An 18,286-nucleotide genomic window follows, 5' to 3' on the forward strand; every position below is an offset into this window, starting at 1 on the left:
ACAGTTAATGTGGAGCGGGTCAATGGGCTTGTTATGGGCCTATTATGAGTTCCTTCTTTGGTTCTCAACTCTGGCTGGGTGAACTGAATGCAGAATTACACACTAGTGTTAGCTAGTGTTAAGAAACAAGATGGCTGCGAGCTGGATTCCCAGATACTGTTTATACTGACAAGAGTGAATCAATGGGGGTTGTTATCCCCACATACACCACACCACAGACGACGCCTCTGGTCAAGGTGCACCTGTCATTATTCCTTGCCGTGATAACATCCTACATCGCTTGCTGTGAGTAAACAAGGTATTCCCTCAGCCAACCACCTCGTTGCTCCTGCAGATACACGGTGGACCTCAGGAAAAAGCCCCCTGTGAAGATACAGCCCCCCTTCCTCCGGCCTGATCTCTCCGACTGCCAGATCATCATCAAGGTCAGCGACAACGGCCTTCACAGCACGGTGATCAGCTCCAAGGTGAGCCTCCCTCTTCCTCCTTCGCAGTCCTCTCTTATCCGCTGGGCCGGCAGCTCATGAATGGAGTCGTTTAGCAGACGCTTTTAGCCCCCTTGGCTCGCAGGGAATTCAGACGCGTGGCATTAATGAACAGGCCAGTGATGAGGTTACGATGCTCAAGGCTGTGGCGGGGGTTTGAACCCGGAACCTTTGGGCTGGGAGTCCCACTATAGTATACACTACCCTATCCTGTCATTTGCAGCTAAAACAACCCTCCGTCAGCCTCGTAATTGAAAGAATACAGTAGACAGAGATGTATGTCTGTGCTGTAGATGGGTGATACGAAAGGGGTTGATTAAGGGAGAGGGCTTGTGGTCAGGACTTATTGATGTGATGAAAATTGCTACTGCTACCCGATGGAGTTGTAAATCTGACAAAACGTTGACTTTCATAATATTTCTGAAAAACATATCACACCAGCCATATCCATTTATTAATACCGAAAGCAAAATGTAGTGTTTATCCAGTTCCCTCTTATGACATCAAGGGAGCTTGTTCAGTGCAAGACTCTGCAGGAGTTTACCTCCTACGTATATATAGATGGAGCGCTTTGCGCTTCCATTGGCTTTTTAACGTGGTTGGACGAGACTCTAAATCTGGATACCTGCTTCTGCGGTACCTAGATGTTGCTGCCGTTTAAATAACCTTTTATTGATCTAATATAAACAATCTACTTCAAAAAGAACAAAGCACGGCGCCAGACTTTGAATCAAAGTTTCAAAAATGTCCCTTGCAATTATACACACCAGGAGGCAGTAGATGATTAGTTTCAGAATAAACAAAACTGTAGCAGAAATCAATGCGTTGAACTGTATTGTTTATCTGGATCTTAACATTGCTATCCCCCCCCCCCCCCCCAGCAAAAAATGTAATTGTGAACTTTTTCTTCTTCCTCCACTGACTCTTGTTTCACATGTGTAGACGTCATTTTAACTCTGACACTTCTCCCAACCTTCCCCTTTTCCACCTCCACCCCATCCCTCCCTCTCTCTCTGCCCGCCCAACACAGTCCAAAAGCAGCCTAAATGTCCTGGATGAGACTGACACACAGCCCCCTCTGCCCCCCAAGGCTGACAGGTACAACCAGCTGAAAAATCAGATCACCGCCACCGAAGGTAAGCCCCGCCACACACACACACACACACACACACACACACACACACACACACACACACACACACACACACACAGGGTCATATATCAACAGTCCATCCTCTTTCTCCATCTACGCTGCACCAAACTGCCGTCCTGAAGCCACATTGAAGCAGGCCGTGTGTTGGCGTTAAAGCAGGGTATAGTCTGATGAATGTGATGGCCTGCACCGCCGGCACAGCTCTTTAAACTTCGGGCCCGGAAGATTGTATGATTTGCAACCAAGATTGGGCCCTAGTACACACCCAGGTGGCTCCTATTGTTTAGCTCGGAAAGCTAGGCGAGGTAATTGCATCGTGAATCGCTGTCCAGGTTCCCCCCCTGCCAAATAGAACGATAACAGAGAGGGGAATTGGAAGCACTATCCGATCTATGACCTGAGCTACGACTAGCAGCAGGCAAAGTCTTGTGTTAAGGGAAAGGACACTGAAATGATCGCTTAGAGGATGTCGTATTCGTGTCGTACAACAAGTGTAGCGTAATTATGAAACGCATAAATCTCCTGTGGTTCAATTCCGTAGGTAGTTTCCCCATGGTGCAATATGTCAGGGAGTTTAATCGTTTTATCTCGGGTCTTTATCTTTTGCACACAACGCTACTGCCTCCTCCTGGCAGTAACGGATACTGCAGTTGTGACGGTGCTGAATTGTTTGCCACCATGCTGGAAGAATCTTATCAGCCAAAACTTTATCGATAAATTATACAAACCCTCTAGGTCCAGGGGAAAAGTGTGTTGTCATTGACAGGTTCAGAATCTACAGCACGCCTCATGTTTTAGTTTCTTCTTTTCATTTTTTTTTTATCTATGACTGCTGTACTTTAACTAAACAAGTTGCGAGAAAGATGTGCTATTTTTGCTGAACTGGACATACCTTATTGTAGAAGACCATGTTCTATTAAAATGTTGATACACATGATGACGACCAATAATAAACGTATTATCAAAAAAAACTCTTGTTTTCTAGAGAGTTCACTGCCTGGGAAGATCCACCCCTCCACCCCAGCCATGTACAAATTCCGTCCCTCCTTCGGCACCATGCCTAAAGTCCACTACCACGCCACTGGAGAGAAGGTAGGCCACGAACACCACCATAATCCTATATTTGTGACTGTTAATAATACTGTAGAATACCGTATATGTTGGTACATTCATTGAACCCGGGGACTTTAAGATATGTGAGGAATATCAAATTAATTGCGAAAATAGACCGTTTGAGAAAATAGATTTAAACAATAGATGGCTGTTACCTCCACTGGAATATCTCCCTATCTCAACATCTCCTCGTTTTACTCCAGTTACGTCATTTATGTCACGTTTCCTGTTATTTAACCGTCTTCCTTCTTAGATCGTGATGCCCGACGACCCAAAGACGCCCGCCATCTTGGAAGAGGGCGTCCGCGCCCACGACTACCGCTCTGAGCCCAACCTGGACCTCCCCGAGTACGGCAGCGCGCCCCTGCACCGCACCTTCCAGTCCTCCCCCCTCCAGCTAGACGCCTACCCGGCCAGCAGCCACACCCTGTCCCTGAAGCAGGCCCACCACCTCCACCAGAGGGCCACCAAGGGCCAGCTGCCGGCCCTGCAGCCCGAGACGCTCTCATCCAGCCCCTACAAGGGCGTCTTCTCCCCCGGCCCGCTGTCCAACCGCAACGGCAGCCTGTCCTACGACAGCCTGCTCAACCCCAGCGTCTCCCCGGCCGCCATCGCCACCGAGTTGGCCGCCCACCCAGGCCTGCCCTCCATGGGCTTCCACTCACCCTACCTGCCCACCAAAATGTGCCACATCCGGGGCCCCGAACTGAAGAGGCAGCAGCAGCAGCAGCAGCAGCATCAGCCGGTGGTGGCGGCGCCCGGCTACAGCCCGGTGATGCAGGCCCGGGGGATGGGCCGCCACTCGCCCCTCTCCAGGGAGAGGGAGCCGTCGCCGGTGCGCTACGACAACCTCTCCCAGACCATCATGGCCTCCATCCAGGAGCGCAAGGAGCTGGAGGAGAGGGAGAAGCGGCAGGTGCTCCACGGGCGGCCGCAGACCCCCGCCTACGGCCACGACCCGGGCACGTTCGACAGCCCCGGGGGCTACGGGCCCGCCAGCGCCTGCTGCCCGGACGGGCCCCGCGGCTCCTCCGTCTCCAGGGGCCCCACGCCCCCGGCCTACGGGGGCTCCAGGGACAACTTGATGGGGGCGGGGCTGGGGTTGTACGGCCAGCGAACGCCCGTGTCGCGTCACGCGACGCTGGGCCGCGCGCCGAGGACTTCCTCCAGCTCCCTGCACACGGATCACAGCAGCACCAGCAGCAGCCAGGGCCGGCCCGCCTTTCAGGAGGGCCTGTACCGCTCCCCGGGCCACCACCCCCACAGTTCCCCCGCCCTGCCCCGGTCCCCCTCTTACACCAACCAGAAACTCTCCTACATCAGCGCGCTGGAGAGGACGGACTCGCCACGCCTGGGGGGCCCAAGGTATGAATCCTAACGTCTGCCATGTGGGGCTCCGTCGGAAGCCCTGCGCCCTCTGCTGGACAGAGCCAGGCATCGCAGGCACTAGAGTGCATCGTTGTAGTCCTAACTGATGTGTGGTGACATGTAGCATGTAAATAGGTCTGCGTTATGTGATATCTACAATGTTTCGTTAAGTTACTTAAGATCTGTGACGCTCAAATACTGTCTGGTGTGTGAACTCAATGATACAGTGTAATTGGTTTAAATGATTGCCTTCATAGAAGAAAAGAGAACGACATTCTTTTTGTAATAATTTTCTCCATGTTCTGTCTATTGAATAAAGTTGTTGGGTTCCATGTTTCCTTTTGCATGTTCTTTCTTTATTCATCTCACATCTATCATAACATCTCTCATATCATCCATCATATCTTTGATAGATGATGGGTATCCATTGTTACACCAACTGTCACCTCTGTAACCTAAGCCTTTTTCACTTTTTCCTTATGGTCTTCCATAACTTTCATTGTCTCTACGTTCTACTTTACCGTCGCGTTTCCTCCTCCCCTTCCTGTCACGCATGTACAATAACCGCAGCCTGTGCTGACGGCTGCGTCACTAACACGCATGCGACGCATGCAACGCATGCGACTGCCACTCCAGATCTGCAGCTATCCGTTTGTCATCCCATCGGTTGGACGTGGCTTGGTGGAACGCCGTGTGGGACACCTCCATTCGCTGCTCGCTGGCTCCGCTTTGCAACCCACTCTCTCTCCTTTCTCTCCCTGATCCAGGGAGGCCATGATGCAGGGCAAGATGAACGGCCAAATGGACTGCCACGCCATCTCCCAGCCCCCTCCCCCGAGTCCCGGTCGCCACGCACACAAGGGGGTCCGAAAGGTCACCGGGGTCGGCGGGACGACCTACGAGATATCCGTGTGACCGTCGGAGGCCCCTCCCAACGGCAACAACCAAACATTCAGTTTTCATAAGGCAACCCGACTGCCTTACATACACACAAAAACACACACCCACACACCCACACACACCACCAGGGCAGATCCACATCTGGTTGTCCCTTTTTGAACTTCTGGAGATCAACCAATTGTAGGACTGGCTCGGAGGTTTCATCAGATCCGAGGACCTCTGCTGCTCTGCTCTAGCAAATTGCTTGGTTGCGTTTGTACTGCAAGGGCATGGGATTGTTCATGAGTACTGCTGTGTGCTGTATGGAGTACTGTGTCCTTATGTTTTGTGGCTCCTTAACTTGAACATCCAACTCTGTTGCCCTTACATCCCGTCACCGGCCTGGGGTTTGATGCCAAGTTCAAATCCGAGCGCGCGCACACGCACACGCACACACACACACACACACACCCCCACACCATGTTATCTTAACATGGATCATTCATCTCATCTGTGTGAAGACGAATGGTCTTCTATCAAATGAACTGACCTCAAAAAGTCATTGGTGCTTCACATAAAACCCCTTTTCCAATCATTCCTTTACACATTGGATTTTAGAGGCCGTAGAACCGCTGAGTGTTAATTCAGCACCCGGTAGACAGGATATTCACACAGGAAGCTAGGGGGCGCGAGGGGAGGGAATTCAACTAACCATGAAAAAGACTTTACTTCCATGCCAGGAATTGAAAATCATCTAACAATCATGTTTAATGCTTGTTCTTACAGGAAACAATTACAATGTCCATAGCTGACGAAAGATATGTTTCGGTGTGGACTATAATCGCTAGAAATTCCCTTACCAACTTTCTACAATCTACTGTGAGTGTTAAAACCACAGACATAGCCACGACTTCAAGGGCTGCAGAGCTTCGAGGCCTGGACCAGTTTAAAAGAGAGTGGTGCTTGAATATTTTCCTGTGCGTCGATGGTAGAAGCTGTACTTATAGTACGTTCTTTAGTGATAGATTTTGACTTGATTTCAACATTAGCCATACAAGTGCTTAGTTTTAGTCCAAGATCATCTGAATACCTCGTGGATGAAGGTTCTTTCCATCCTCACACAACATGAGGGCACCTTTTCTAGTGACACCACTCAGTCCCTTTTTCTAGAAACTTCTGTGGAGTGCCATTGAGTTTCTGTTAAAAAAAAAAAAATAGGAGTAAGAATAGTGCAGAGAAAGCAAGAGAGAGAAGCCATTTTCATTATATTGAAATGAAGGTTAATTATTTTAATTATTTTGTAGTTTTATTTGGTGTATTTACTTTTTTTATCTAGCCAACCTCAAATATGTTTGATACATCTTTTATACAGATACTAAAGCTTGGATTGGCTGTTCTTATTTTGAGTGGACAATTTTATTTTGATAATTTATAACTTCACCGAATATACAAGTTACTAAATGAAAAGATAAAAAAATCACATGTAAATAAATACATATATATATATATATATATATATATATATATATATATATATATATATATATATATATATATATACATACATATTTGGATATACATATATGTATTTATATACGTGTCTATATATATACATATATATATAAAGCTTGTTGTATCTTGCAGTGTAAAATATAGTTGTATAATGAAGAAATGTATTCACAGAGAGATAATGTCCAGTTTAGATGTTAACTATTTTCAATAATGAAGCTGCCTTGAGATTTCAGTGCCAAGAGTGGCTCCTCCTCCCAGTCCTCTCACCTTAGGAGGCGTGGCCTGCTAAATCTAAATTTAACTTTAACTTACAGTGGCTGTCTGGTACAGCGAAAAAATTGTATTACAAGCCCCAACCCCTTAAGGGATTGCCAACATGGGATCTTGCTGTGAAGCTGAAGGTATAAAGGATTTGATAGGTACATATTTTATTTTATTTTTCTCTTTGTCAGAAGAAAAAAAAACTGATTAAATCCCGCTTGAAAGTTTTCTCTCTGTGTTGTCTTTTTGTTTTATGACAGAAACTTTAATCCAAAGTAACCATAGCCATTGATATCTTCTCCACGCAAGCTTTGAATGAACATTTAAAGATTATGCCATCATATTTGTAAAGCGTCTTTGGGTACCGAGAAAAGCGCTATATAAAACCAATGTATTATTATTATATTAGAGGAAGTTATTAGGTCTTTAATTAGGTCCTGCTGCAAGCAGTTGCAAGTCCTGCAAGCAGATAGCTGAAGGAATATATATTTTTAAGCCAATCAGATCGCTCTAAATAATATTTATTTGTAAACTGATCGGATCGCTAAGAATTTTTTTAAGTAAATAAGATTACTCGCAATTTTTTTTTTTTTTAAGCAAATCAGATTGCTCGCAAAATAATATTTATTTTTAGGCCAGTCACATCGCTCGAAAAAAAAGAATATTTTTAAGCCAATCAGATCGCTCAAAAAGATATGTTTTAAAGCCAAACAGATCACTCAAAATCAGGGACGCGGGAAGTCAGTCCGAGGGGGGGGTGCTGAGAGAGAATCTATATAATGACGTCATAATAAATGCTGCGCAACATCCGTTGTTTACAGAGACGAGATGAGGGGTGACGTCACATTCAGGGATCCGCTCTGATAAACACTCTACTGGTGTGTAAAAAGAGTTCTGCCAACTAGCCACTGTTATTCACAAACGTTAGCAAATAAACAATGTGGAAATTAGAGTCAACTCGGCTGATACTGGGCTGAATTTCACACACTAACAACATGCCGACAAGCTGTTGCGGTCCGGGATTATACACAGCGTTATAACAAGGATTCAGGAGGTTATTTCTAAAGGTTTACAAAGGAAAGTGACAATAATAGAAAGCCTTAATTTTCATCCAGACTTACGAGTTGTCTGATATGAGGAAGGTGACGATTTCTCCGTCAAGTGAACCGCCCGTCTTTGCTCTTTTTTTGCCAACCAGTTTACGTGCGGGATTCCAGAATCAAAACGATAACATTCAACGTGTCTATTAATATGGCAGCAACATTTTACACCAGTTTTAGAATGTTCACTACAACAGATGTTGAACACCAACATGCTTATGTAAAATCAGCATAGTACCGATAATATGATAAATATCATAAAAAGGGTGGATGTCAATAATTTAATGAAAAATCATGTTGTATGATAAAATTATGCAACAAAAAAAAAGTATTGATTTGTTCAGAAAACTTTCTCACTTGCAGTTACAGCCAGGGGCCGCTGCAGCACCCTAAGCACCCCCACTTCCCGCGTCCCTGGGTAACACTGTTGTTTTTTATTGGTCGTCATGAAAAAAAACATAAGGGGTAACACTGTCGTTTTTTATTGGTCGTCATGAAAAAAACGTAAGGGGTAACATTGTTGTTTTTTATTGGTCGTCATGAAAAAATCATAAAGGGGGTAACACTGTTGTTTTTTTTGGTCATCATGAAAAAAAACATAAGGGGTAACACTGTTGTTTATTATTTGTCGTCTTGAAAAAAAAAATAAGGGAAATAATAGAAATACACACATACATTTTAATGTCATGTATATCCTCTTTAATGATGATTGATTATTGTGTATTGTCATCGCCTCAGTGGTGCAGTGGGGTGCACTCTGCCTAACCCCCTGGAGACCGGGGTTCAATACCGGTTGATGACCTCTGTAGGAAGTTTCTTATCTCTATTTCATGCGAATTATAAATTCAAGTATAACCTTTGTGATGACTTTAACCGGTGTCTTGATGGTGCATTGTTAAGTTCGGAGGTTAACACTCTAAACAGCTTATGTTCCGATCCCTGCAAAAACGTCGACCGGGGTGCCACTGTCGTTTTTTATTGGTCAACATGGAAAAAACATGAGGGGTAACTCTGTCGTTTTTTATCGGCCGTCATGAAATAAATATAAGGGGAAAACACTGTCGATATTTATCAAATAAAACATAGGGGGTGACACTGTTGTTTTTCTTTGGTCGTCATGAAAAAAAACACAAGGGGTAACACTGTTGTTTTTATCAAATGAAACATGAGGGGTAACACTGTCGTTTTTATCAAATGAAACATAAGGGGTAACACTGTCGTTTTTCTTTGGTCATCATGAAAAAAACCATAAGGGGTAACACTGTTGTTTTTTATTGGTCGTCATGAAAGGAAACATAAGGGGTAACACTGTTGTTTTTTATTGGTCGTCATGAAAGAAAACATAAGGGGTAACACTGTTGTTTTTTATTGGTCGTCATGAAAAAAAACATAAGGGGTAACACTGTTGTCTTTGTCAAATAAAATATAAGGGGTAACACTGTCTTTTTTTATCAGTCATCAAGAAAAAAACAAGGGGTAACACTGTCGTTTTTTTTCATGACGACCAATAAAAAACGACACTGTAACACTGTCGTTTTTATCAAATGAAACATGAGGGGTGACACTGTCGTTTTTCTTTGGTAGTCACGAAAAAAACCATAAGGGGTAACAATGTTCCTTTTTTTATTGGTCGTCATGAAAAAAAACATAAGGGGTAACACGGTTCCTTTTTTTATTGGTCGTCATGAAAAAAAACATAAGGGGTAACACTGTTGTTTTTTATTGGTCGTCATGAAAAAAAACATAAGGGGGTAACACTGTTGTTTTTTATTGGTCAACATGGAAAAAACATGAGGGGTAACTCTGTCGTTTTTTATCGGCCGTCATGAAATAAATATAAGGGGAAAACACTGTTGATATTTATCAAATAAAACATAGGGGGTGACACTGTTGTTTTTCTTTGGTCGTCATGAAAAAAAACACAAGGGGTAACACTGTCGTTTTTATCAAATGAAACATGAGGGGTAACACTGTCGTTTTTATCAAATGAAACATAAGGGGTAACACTGTCGTTTTTCTTTGGTCGTCATGAAAAAAACCATAAGGGGTAACACTGTTGTTTTTTATTGGTCGTCATGAAAAAAAACATAAGGGGTAACACTGTTGTTTTTTATTGGTCGTCATGAATAAAACCATAAGGGGTAACACTGTTGTTTTTTATTGGTCGTCATGAATAAAAACATAAAGGGGGTAACACTGTTGTTTTTTATTGGTCGTCATGAATAAAAACATAAGGGGTAACACTGTCGTTTTTATCAAATGAAACGTAAAAAAAACTGTCGTTTTTTATCTGTGGTCATGAAAAACCCATAAGGGGTAACACTGTTGAAAAGTATCGAATAAAACATAGGGGGTAACACCAGGGACGCGGGAAGTCAGTCCAAGGGGGGGGGGGGGGGGTGCTGAGAGAGAGTCTATATAATGACGTCATAATAAATGCTGCGCAACATTCAGGGCTCCGCTCTGATAAACACTCTACTGGTGTGTAAAAAGAGTTCTGCCAACTAGCCACTGTTATTCACAAACGTCAGCAAGTAAACAATGTGGAAATTAGAGTCAACTCGGCTGATACTGTGCTGAATTTCACACTATAACAACATGCCGACAAGCTGTTGCGGTCCGGGATTATACACAGCGTTATAACAAGGATTTAGGAGGTTATTTCTAAAGGTTTAAAAGCAGAGTGACAATAAAAGAAAGCCTTTATTTTCATCCAGAGTTACGAGTTGTCTGATATGAGGAAAGTGACGGTTTCTCCGTCAAGTGAACCGTCCGTCTTTGCTCTTTTTTTGCCAACCAGTTTACGTGCAGGATTCCAGAATCATAACGATAACATTCAACGTGTCTATTAATATGGCAGCAACATTTTACACCAGTTTTAGAATGTTCACTACAACAGATGTTGAACACCAACATGCTTATGTAAAATCAGCGTAGTACGATATTCAGCTATCGACAGTTCTGCGTTGTGCGTCATAGCCTACGTTAGCCTACTCAGACAATGTTCTAAATAAATTGAAATGATAATATGATCAATATCATAAAAAGGGTGGATGTCAATAATTAAATGAAAAATCATGTTGCATGATAAAATTATATAAAAAAAAGAAGTATTGATTTGTTCATAAAACCTTCTCACTTGCAGTTACAGCCAGAGGCCGCCAAGGGGGGGGGGGGGGTGCTGCAGCACCCTAAGCACCCCCACTTCTCGCGTCCCTGCTCAAAATATATATTTTTTTAAGCCAATCAGATCGCTAAAAATAATATTTATTTTTAAGCCAATCAAATTGCTTAGATATAATATTTTTAAGGCAAATCAGAACGCACAAAAATAAATATTTAAACCAATCAGATCAGATAAATCACATAAAATCATTTTGTAAGCTAATCAAATTGCTCGAAAAATATATATTTTTAACCCAATAGGGCAGTGGCTTCTAACTTTTTATTGAAAGGGATAAATATCTTATGAACTTTTGAATATTTTTTTTCTATTGGCAGAAAAAAGCCCTGCACTCAGCAACTTACAAGGTGTTTATTCTGAATTTTAAAGTCTTTGAATAAAATATTCCCCATCCCATTGATTAGTATTTTTATTGTAACTCTAATCAGCTCAATGAGAAAAACACAATTGAGTATGGGGTCGCAGAGATTTTTCACCTTAATTATATACATACATATTTATTTTGATTGTTTGATATTTTGGGGATAGTGCGATTTTAGAGCCAGGTTTGGGTTCAGGATATGTGCTGTTTGACTATTCTCTAACATTTCTCAAAATCATACATTGGCATACCTTGCAAAAGTGGCAGTATTTTCAGTTAACCACACCTCCAATGTTGTTGATGCAGCTCAACTGCTTTATTTATCAGGTGTTTATGAATGATCTCGTCCCTTTGTTATACTTGTCATTTTGATGCTGTTATCTTTAATTAACTTGAGCAGCAAAAAATGTATGCGTACACTTTTGACTTGAAAAAGTTGTATATTTCAAGTAAATGTAATATAATTTAAAATGTGTCCCATACAATTTAAGTTGTGCCTGAGCCTTATTCAATTAAACCCCATTAAATAAATTTGTGAAGCCATAACTGCTGAAAACTCCAATGCCTTACGGACTCATTTATCTCTTACCTACTCTAATTAACATACTGCAGCCTTGCTTTTTGATCAATTACATCCATCCTTAATATGGGTTATTTTTAGATCGTGGAAATGTTGATCCTAACAGTTTGAGCAGTGGACTGTTACATAGTGCAGCCGTTTCACTTCTGCAGCCATAACCAAAACATCAAGAAAATCTGAGGACAGAGTTCATAATTTACCCAAAGAAAATTATGAAATAAAACAGCTAGTGGTGAAGATTACAAGGCCAATTGAGTTACTACCGCTGTACCCAAAAAACAAACACAGTTGGGTACTCTTCAAGTAGACTTAATGGTTTTTAACAGTTTTAATAACCATACATCCATGTCATCTTACATTACAACCTCTCAGTACTTAAGATGGTGGGAGATTTTCACTACAGCAAGCATGGTCTTAGAGATTTTATTTGAAGGTGGAGGAAATATTTCAAACCATTTGAGTGCAACTGAACAGCAACATTCCATCCATATACACAGGTATTTACAGATGCACTGGCAATTAGATGCACTTCGAGGCAAGGGGTGTAATAAAAAAAAATAAACACAATTACCAGGTTACTGATATGGTAATGAGCACACACATCTGATAGGGCATAGTCCCACTCTTCTATTTTACATAATCTACATGCTTTAAATCTGAGGGAATGTTATGGACTACACACACAGACTACTGGCCCCCGCTTAGGATGTTCAGCAGACAACAAAATTCGGAATAACCGTTGGCTTTTGATTCTGTAAATGTAACAAATTAATTAGGCGTGCGATTAAGTTTTGTGTGATAAACTGGTCAACCATGTCAGTGGAGGGACTGCTTTTCACAGCATACATCCTGAATCGCAACCCTTGGGAGTGGATCCTTTCTGCTCTATCCAGAGTAACCCACTGGCGTGGGCTAACCCTAGGAAGATACAGACTTCCTACAAGGCAATTCTGTTGGCTAAACGGTGGAGTTTCAGACAGACACGATCCGAGTCCGTTTCGACCTCTTCCAACCGAGCAGGCCGTCAACCTCACTTCCTGCAAAAACTAACTGCTTCCGAATGACAAAATTAAAACAAAAAAAACGATACCCCAATGTGGGAATACTAGACATCACAAGCCTCAAATCAGTTTGTCTGAAGAGATCATTGGTGATGAATAGAATGGAAGATGGAGACGTTCCATGGTGCAAGAAAAACTGAACTGGGAGCAAAAGAGATGATTACATTTTGCCGCTTTTAGTTTAGGATGAGTCGCTCCGACCTCCATTTTAGGAGGCCCCGAGAAGGAGGGAAAAAACCCACTTAAAAATAATTCAAAAATGCAAGTGTCCAAATTCAGTTCAATACAGTCTATTGTAGAAAAAAGGGGGTGGGGGGGAAACTGAAAAATAGGATCTGCAAAGCAAGTTCGTAATTCTCTCATTTCTTTTCCTCCGCCTTCACGTCTTCCTTCTTCTCCTCTACTTTGTCCTTCTCCTCCACCGTCTTGTCTTCCTTTACAGAGAGCTCCTCCAGTTTCTCTGCAACTTTCTTTGTGGTCTCATCATCTGTGGTAGAGAAGGACCAGAAGAAGTTGTCATGTTGAATTTGAGACATGATATTCTAAGCCCACAGTAGGGCTGAGCATCTCGCTCAAGGAAGCCTTCAGGTAAGGCTGTGGACATTGGAGATCGAACCCAGAACCGTGGCTTGTAGTTTATCGCACTCGCAAGCTTGCATCGTCCATTACGTAATGCTATCATTGAATGCATTCTTTAGAAATGGTATTGTGTGAGAGAAATGTCTTGCCCAATCTATGTAGACTGCGGTAGGGAATGACTTCAAAAACATGTGGCAGAACATAGCCGATCCAGCTTTTCAGAAAAAGCCAGTAGTGGATATATTCTGACATTTATCTAGCAGACACAAAAAGTTCCAGACTGGAGTGACAGTAAAGAACAGAGTATTGTCTGCATGTTCATTGAGTTCTGGCAACACCCCTTAAATATACATCACAGGTATGGCAGCAAAGATGGCTCTCACTACAAGTGCACAAACGGCATCTTAGCAGTTTGTTATTAGTATCAATTTCTTGCATTACGACCGATATTTGTAGAGATGCCTCTGGAACAATTCATTATGACCGTAGAGACTTAGCGAGAGACCAAGCCATGTTTATCGGGCTATAGTCAAACCACCTAATTGTATATTTTTGTTACATACCTGAATCCTCCTCAGTCGATTTTCTGACCTCCTCCTTGCACTCGTCAAACTTCACCTTAAATTTCTGGGCATCTGAGAAAAGAATCAGGGTTACTCAAAATGTACGAGTTAATTAAGTTAAATATGCATAATGAAACATTATTCGGACATATCTGAATTCTGAGACTTTTTGTTTCAAAATACAATTTATTTGAGATAAAAGCCATCTGTATTTTTTTTATACACTATTGTTTAACTTAAGTGAGGGCTGCAGCTGTATGGTAGATAGTGCATCTTATACCACAGTTTCCCTTCAGCAGAACAGTTCTGAGGTCAACTATTGTTTACGATTAGATAGATATAATTTTGACACTGCAGCGCACTACATCAACCACGTCACACAGGGAATAGGATGAGCAGCAACACCAATGCCCGCGGAACTGAGATGTTCGCTTGCAGCCAGTGAACGGAGCCTTGAGGTTCACAACTACATGTTTATGGGCACTAATCAGACAGCAGTAAATGCTAACTCGTGGCCGGTATGGAGAGGGGGGTCTGTGTGATTTTGTGTTGCAGAACATATCAGCACCTGCTTTTCAGAAAAAGCCAGTAGTTGATATATTCTGACGATAATATAGCAGACATAAAAAGTTCTAGACTGGAGTAACAGTAAAGAACAGAGTATTGTCTGCATGTTAAGCTTTGACAGAGGTTCAACTATAACTGCACCATTCATCTGTATAGTTTGAAAATTTATTTTTTATCTGAAAAAGAAAATGTTAGCCAACAATTACTCCAATATTTAGCCAGTTAAAACTAGCACGTTTGCTACATATTAAACTAGATGCCATTGCTATATCTTCCAATTTGACCATAAATCGTTCTGTGGTTTTTAATTAAATCCAGACACCAGCACTTGGAGCTGAGAAAATAGACAAAAGAAGCCAGAATGCACCAATACTCACTTTCTGCATTGAGAAAACGTATCGCCAAAAGTTCAGGCTTTGGGCTTTCGTCTGCAAAGTCTGCTAGTGTGTTCCATACCCAGGCTCTGTCACTGCCAGCGTTGGGCTTCAGCTCCATCATCGTAGTAACTGAGACGCAGAGGAGAGGGGTCTGGTTAATGCCGAGCATGCTACAGAGAGATGTACAACAACCATTATATTCGATCAATTATAGATTACCTTCCGAGAGTACCAATGTAACAGTGAAAAATAACTGCTCAACAAAGAAAGCTACTTACCCAAAGCTTAATATACTCATTTAAATTGATTTAGTCTTATATGGGTTAAGTGTTGCACAGGAATTTATGTCTTTATTAAACCGTTACGGAGCCTCCTATTCTGTTCATAGTTAGCACACGAAACCTACAACAAGCATCAGCGACCACTTGGGCTCTTATTATTGATCAATGGAATTGCTCACTCTGGTGATTAGCGCAGATTTTCAAGGTCCGGTCTCTCCTCATGAGCAAGCGAATGGTGCCCTTCTCTTTGTGTTTCAGCAGCTTCACGTCCCCGGTTCCCCTCTCCTTCCACTCTGGGGGGTCGTTGTCAGAGGAGAAGCGGTAGAGCTTGGCCCGCCTGGAGGGGGAGAAGGAAACAGGCAAGAGAGACGTTTCAATGGTTTCCTTCCACCGAGCATGCATTTGATAGTCTGTGCTCTTGTCTAGTTCTTTACAAACATGCCTTAGCAGTGTTACTCCAATTTCGATTCAGCACTTAACTTGTTTTGCAGTCTCACTTGTCACTTTGGATGAACTTGTAGTAGTTACTTTTTATGCATAAATGCAAGGCCATATACTTACTTTATTGATTATGAATTATGCCAAATTACATTTTGTCCTCATCAATTATGTGACATCAGAAGACTACTAGTACAAATATATTATATATAATACAGCTGAAAGTAGGTTGGGTGAGATATAAGTATAAAACCCTGCCACCAGCAGATCACTTCTAAAATTGGAATGATTTGGTACAAAGAATATCCAACTCTTTAGCTCTTGGATACACTTTTAACGACTACGTTTGTATGTAAAGGATTTTTTGGGGATGCTTACATTTTGAAAAGCTCCTCCTCATCCTCCTCTAGTGTCTTCACCTCCTGCTCAGGGAGGGAGACGATGGGCTCAAATTGGGGGTCATGGTTGGAGTCTTCTGCAGTGTCTGGATCATGTTCTTCTTGTGCGTCCTGTAAAGATAATCATCATCATCACGTGATCATGTACATAAAAGTCTGGGAACGTTGGTCGAAATAGAGGGCGTGTCATCTAAACGCTGGCAAATGGAGGGATTTAAGAGCTCATGCTTGTTAGTTTGGGCTTTTGTTATGGGAACCTGTTGAACATTGCTGCTGCTGAGCCAAGCAACTTCATGTGCGGAAAGATTTTGCGATTGCAAATGCACAACAAGCATACACTTGAAAAAACGAAAAAAAAAAATTGATATCATGGTATGGAAATAATTTATTTAGAAAACTATATTGGTTTAGTTGGTTTCTGTCTTTATGGGCGAGATCAGTTTAATGTATCCGTTTAATGTATCCGTTCTCTACATTCACTTGCAGTGAATGTAGAGAAATTGTGTTATCTTTGAGTTAACTGGAAACAAAAGGGTGGGCTTTGAGTTTCCCCAAATACTTATGAATCCGCTAACGTTAGAGCAATGAGTAGATGTAAATATGTCGCTAGTTTGCTACCTACAATTGCGTATTCGGGCCAATCACGATCTAGATAAGCCCACGGGATGTACCAGGATGGTTATTTGTCTAAAATAAAAAGGTTCCTGCAAACTTGCGACGGATTATATCAACTTCAGTGGCATACTAGCAAAATGCCATTGGGCCCCTCACGGCTAGCATTAGCCATCTAGTAGCAAATGTTGCAATTCAGTTCAACTAAGCGAGCCTGCCTATGACAACCATTTCTTAGCCATATTTGTCAAGATTGTCATATTCACTTCAGCTATACTGAAATGCCACTTAGGTTGCTGGCACATCTCTCTTCATTCTTAGCTCACCATGACTGAATGCATTTGAGGAAAGTAGCCAGTTAAGCTAGCGTTAGCAATCCATGTAGCAACTACTAACAGGGTGGGGAGACAAAGGCAAAGCACCTGGCAAGCGTTTACTTCTGCATTACTTCGGTTAAATGCTAATACCATAGCATGGATAGAATCGACTCAGTCGATCATCTCATTAATGTTACGCCTTTCGACGTTTAACGGGAGATGGTAACTCTTCAATGGCTATTGCAAGCATGCAGTCTACCGTGTTCATTTATAAGATGCCCAACTCTATAACGGGCGGCAAACCTCTTAACAGTCTGCATTTATGCACGTAACGATAATATATATATCTTTGAAATACGATGTCCTGCTTGAAATCCTTCCACATGATTCAATTGATGTTGTTTATTACGACACGGCAAATCTTTGCCGGGATTTTTGGTTGTAGCCTCCCTTTCAAACTTTGACGAACGAGGCTAAACACACATTTGTCCATAAAAAATGCTAATGTATATATTGCCATAACACTTAACACTATCTAGGAGACGCAAACTCACCTTGGGATCTGCCATATTAATGTAGATGTTTGTCGATTATGGATTAAGTTAGATAGACTCGGTGCTTACGTCGCCGTCGAGTCCTGTGTGTTCCTTCCTGCTGTCGGTTTCGCGCGCCGAATTTCCTATGCTTGCCCGCGCCCACATTCCGGCAGGCGATAAGTTTAGTCAATAATAGTTTATATTAAATAAAATGTATATGAAGTAATACATATTCGATATTAAAAACAACATTAATATTTAAAACAAAATCTGGATGATGGATTCTAAACATGTCTTTATCGATCTTATTTATGAACATTATTTGCTGATTTATGTAAATATATGAACTTGTGGTAAGTAAAAAATAATGCCAGCAGAATTGTGTAGTCGCAGGGTTTTTTATTTCTAAATACATAATAATTAATTATTGGTGTCCTGTTTGTTATTTCATGTTTGTGTTTTGATTTTATTATGATATATGTTTCTATGTCTTTTACAAGTGTTGCAATATAATCAACGCCACGATTGTTTATTTTATTGAACTATTACAACATTTGTGAC

General features: G+C 41.9%; 2 protein-coding genes and 2 non-coding genes across 5 annotated transcripts in view; 1 reads left to right on the forward strand and 3 right to left on the reverse strand.

The window, feature by feature from the left end:
• The window catches only part of zdhhc8b (zinc finger DHHC-type palmitoyltransferase 8b), a 46,884-nt gene extending 39,885 nt beyond the window's left edge, over positions 1-6,999 (forward strand). Inside the window, exons 7-11 of one of the 2 annotated variants that reach the window (XM_060054164.1) lie at positions 335-467; positions 1,516-1,621; positions 2,624-2,730; positions 3,005-4,116; positions 4,887-6,999. In XM_060054164.1, the coding sequence (XP_059910147.1) occupies positions 335-467; positions 1,516-1,621; positions 2,624-2,730; positions 3,005-4,116; positions 4,887-5,034 (1,606 nt within the window). In that variant the 3' untranslated portion in view covers positions 5,035-6,999. Of the gene's footprint in view, positions 1-334; positions 468-1,515; positions 1,622-2,623; positions 2,731-3,004; positions 4,117-4,532; positions 4,866-4,886 lie in introns of those variants that run through there. The other variant, XM_060054165.1, reaches the window with a different exon arrangement.
• A 5,310-nt stretch (positions 7,000-12,309) lies between these two features.
• On the reverse strand, positions 12,310-17,901 carry ranbp1 (RAN binding protein 1). Its single transcript, XM_060054170.1, has 6 exons — positions 17,744-17,901; positions 16,241-16,371; positions 15,604-15,761; positions 15,144-15,272; positions 14,200-14,271; positions 12,310-13,544 (listed from the first exon to the last, which is right to left on the reverse strand). Exons 1-6 carry the CDS (start codon positions 17,756-17,758, stop codon positions 13,417-13,419), a joined length of 633 nt encoding a protein of 210 aa, XP_059910153.1. The 5' UTR covers positions 17,759-17,901; the 3' UTR covers positions 12,310-13,416.
• On the reverse strand, positions 13,824-13,950 carry LOC132460244 (small nucleolar RNA SNORA77). Its single transcript, XR_009526394.1, has one exon. It is a non-coding gene; the product is annotated as a small nucleolar RNA SNORA77 (small nucleolar RNA).
• On the reverse strand, positions 14,742-14,870 carry LOC132460242 (small nucleolar RNA SNORA77). Its single transcript, XR_009526392.1, has one exon. It is a non-coding gene; the product is annotated as a small nucleolar RNA SNORA77 (small nucleolar RNA).
• Positions 17,902-18,286: the final 385 nt, after the last annotated feature.

The sequence above is a fragment of the Gadus macrocephalus genome, chromosome 6 (assembly GCF_031168955.1).
Source record: "Gadus macrocephalus chromosome 6, ASM3116895v1".
Taxonomy (NCBI): domain Eukaryota; kingdom Metazoa; phylum Chordata; class Actinopteri; order Gadiformes; family Gadidae; genus Gadus; species Gadus macrocephalus.

Bases quoted from the DNA above. Each gene is read 5' to 3' on its own strand.
- ranbp1 (XM_060054170.1), bottom strand. The intron at 15,762-16,240 runs GTAAGCATCCCC...CTCCCCCTCCAG, and splicing joins GAGGAGGAGCTTTTCAAAAT to GCGGGCCAAGCTCTACCGCT. The intron at 15,273-15,603 runs GTGAGCAATTCC...TCTGCGTCTCAG, and splicing joins AATCTGCGCTAATCACCAGA to TTACTACGATGATGGAGCTG.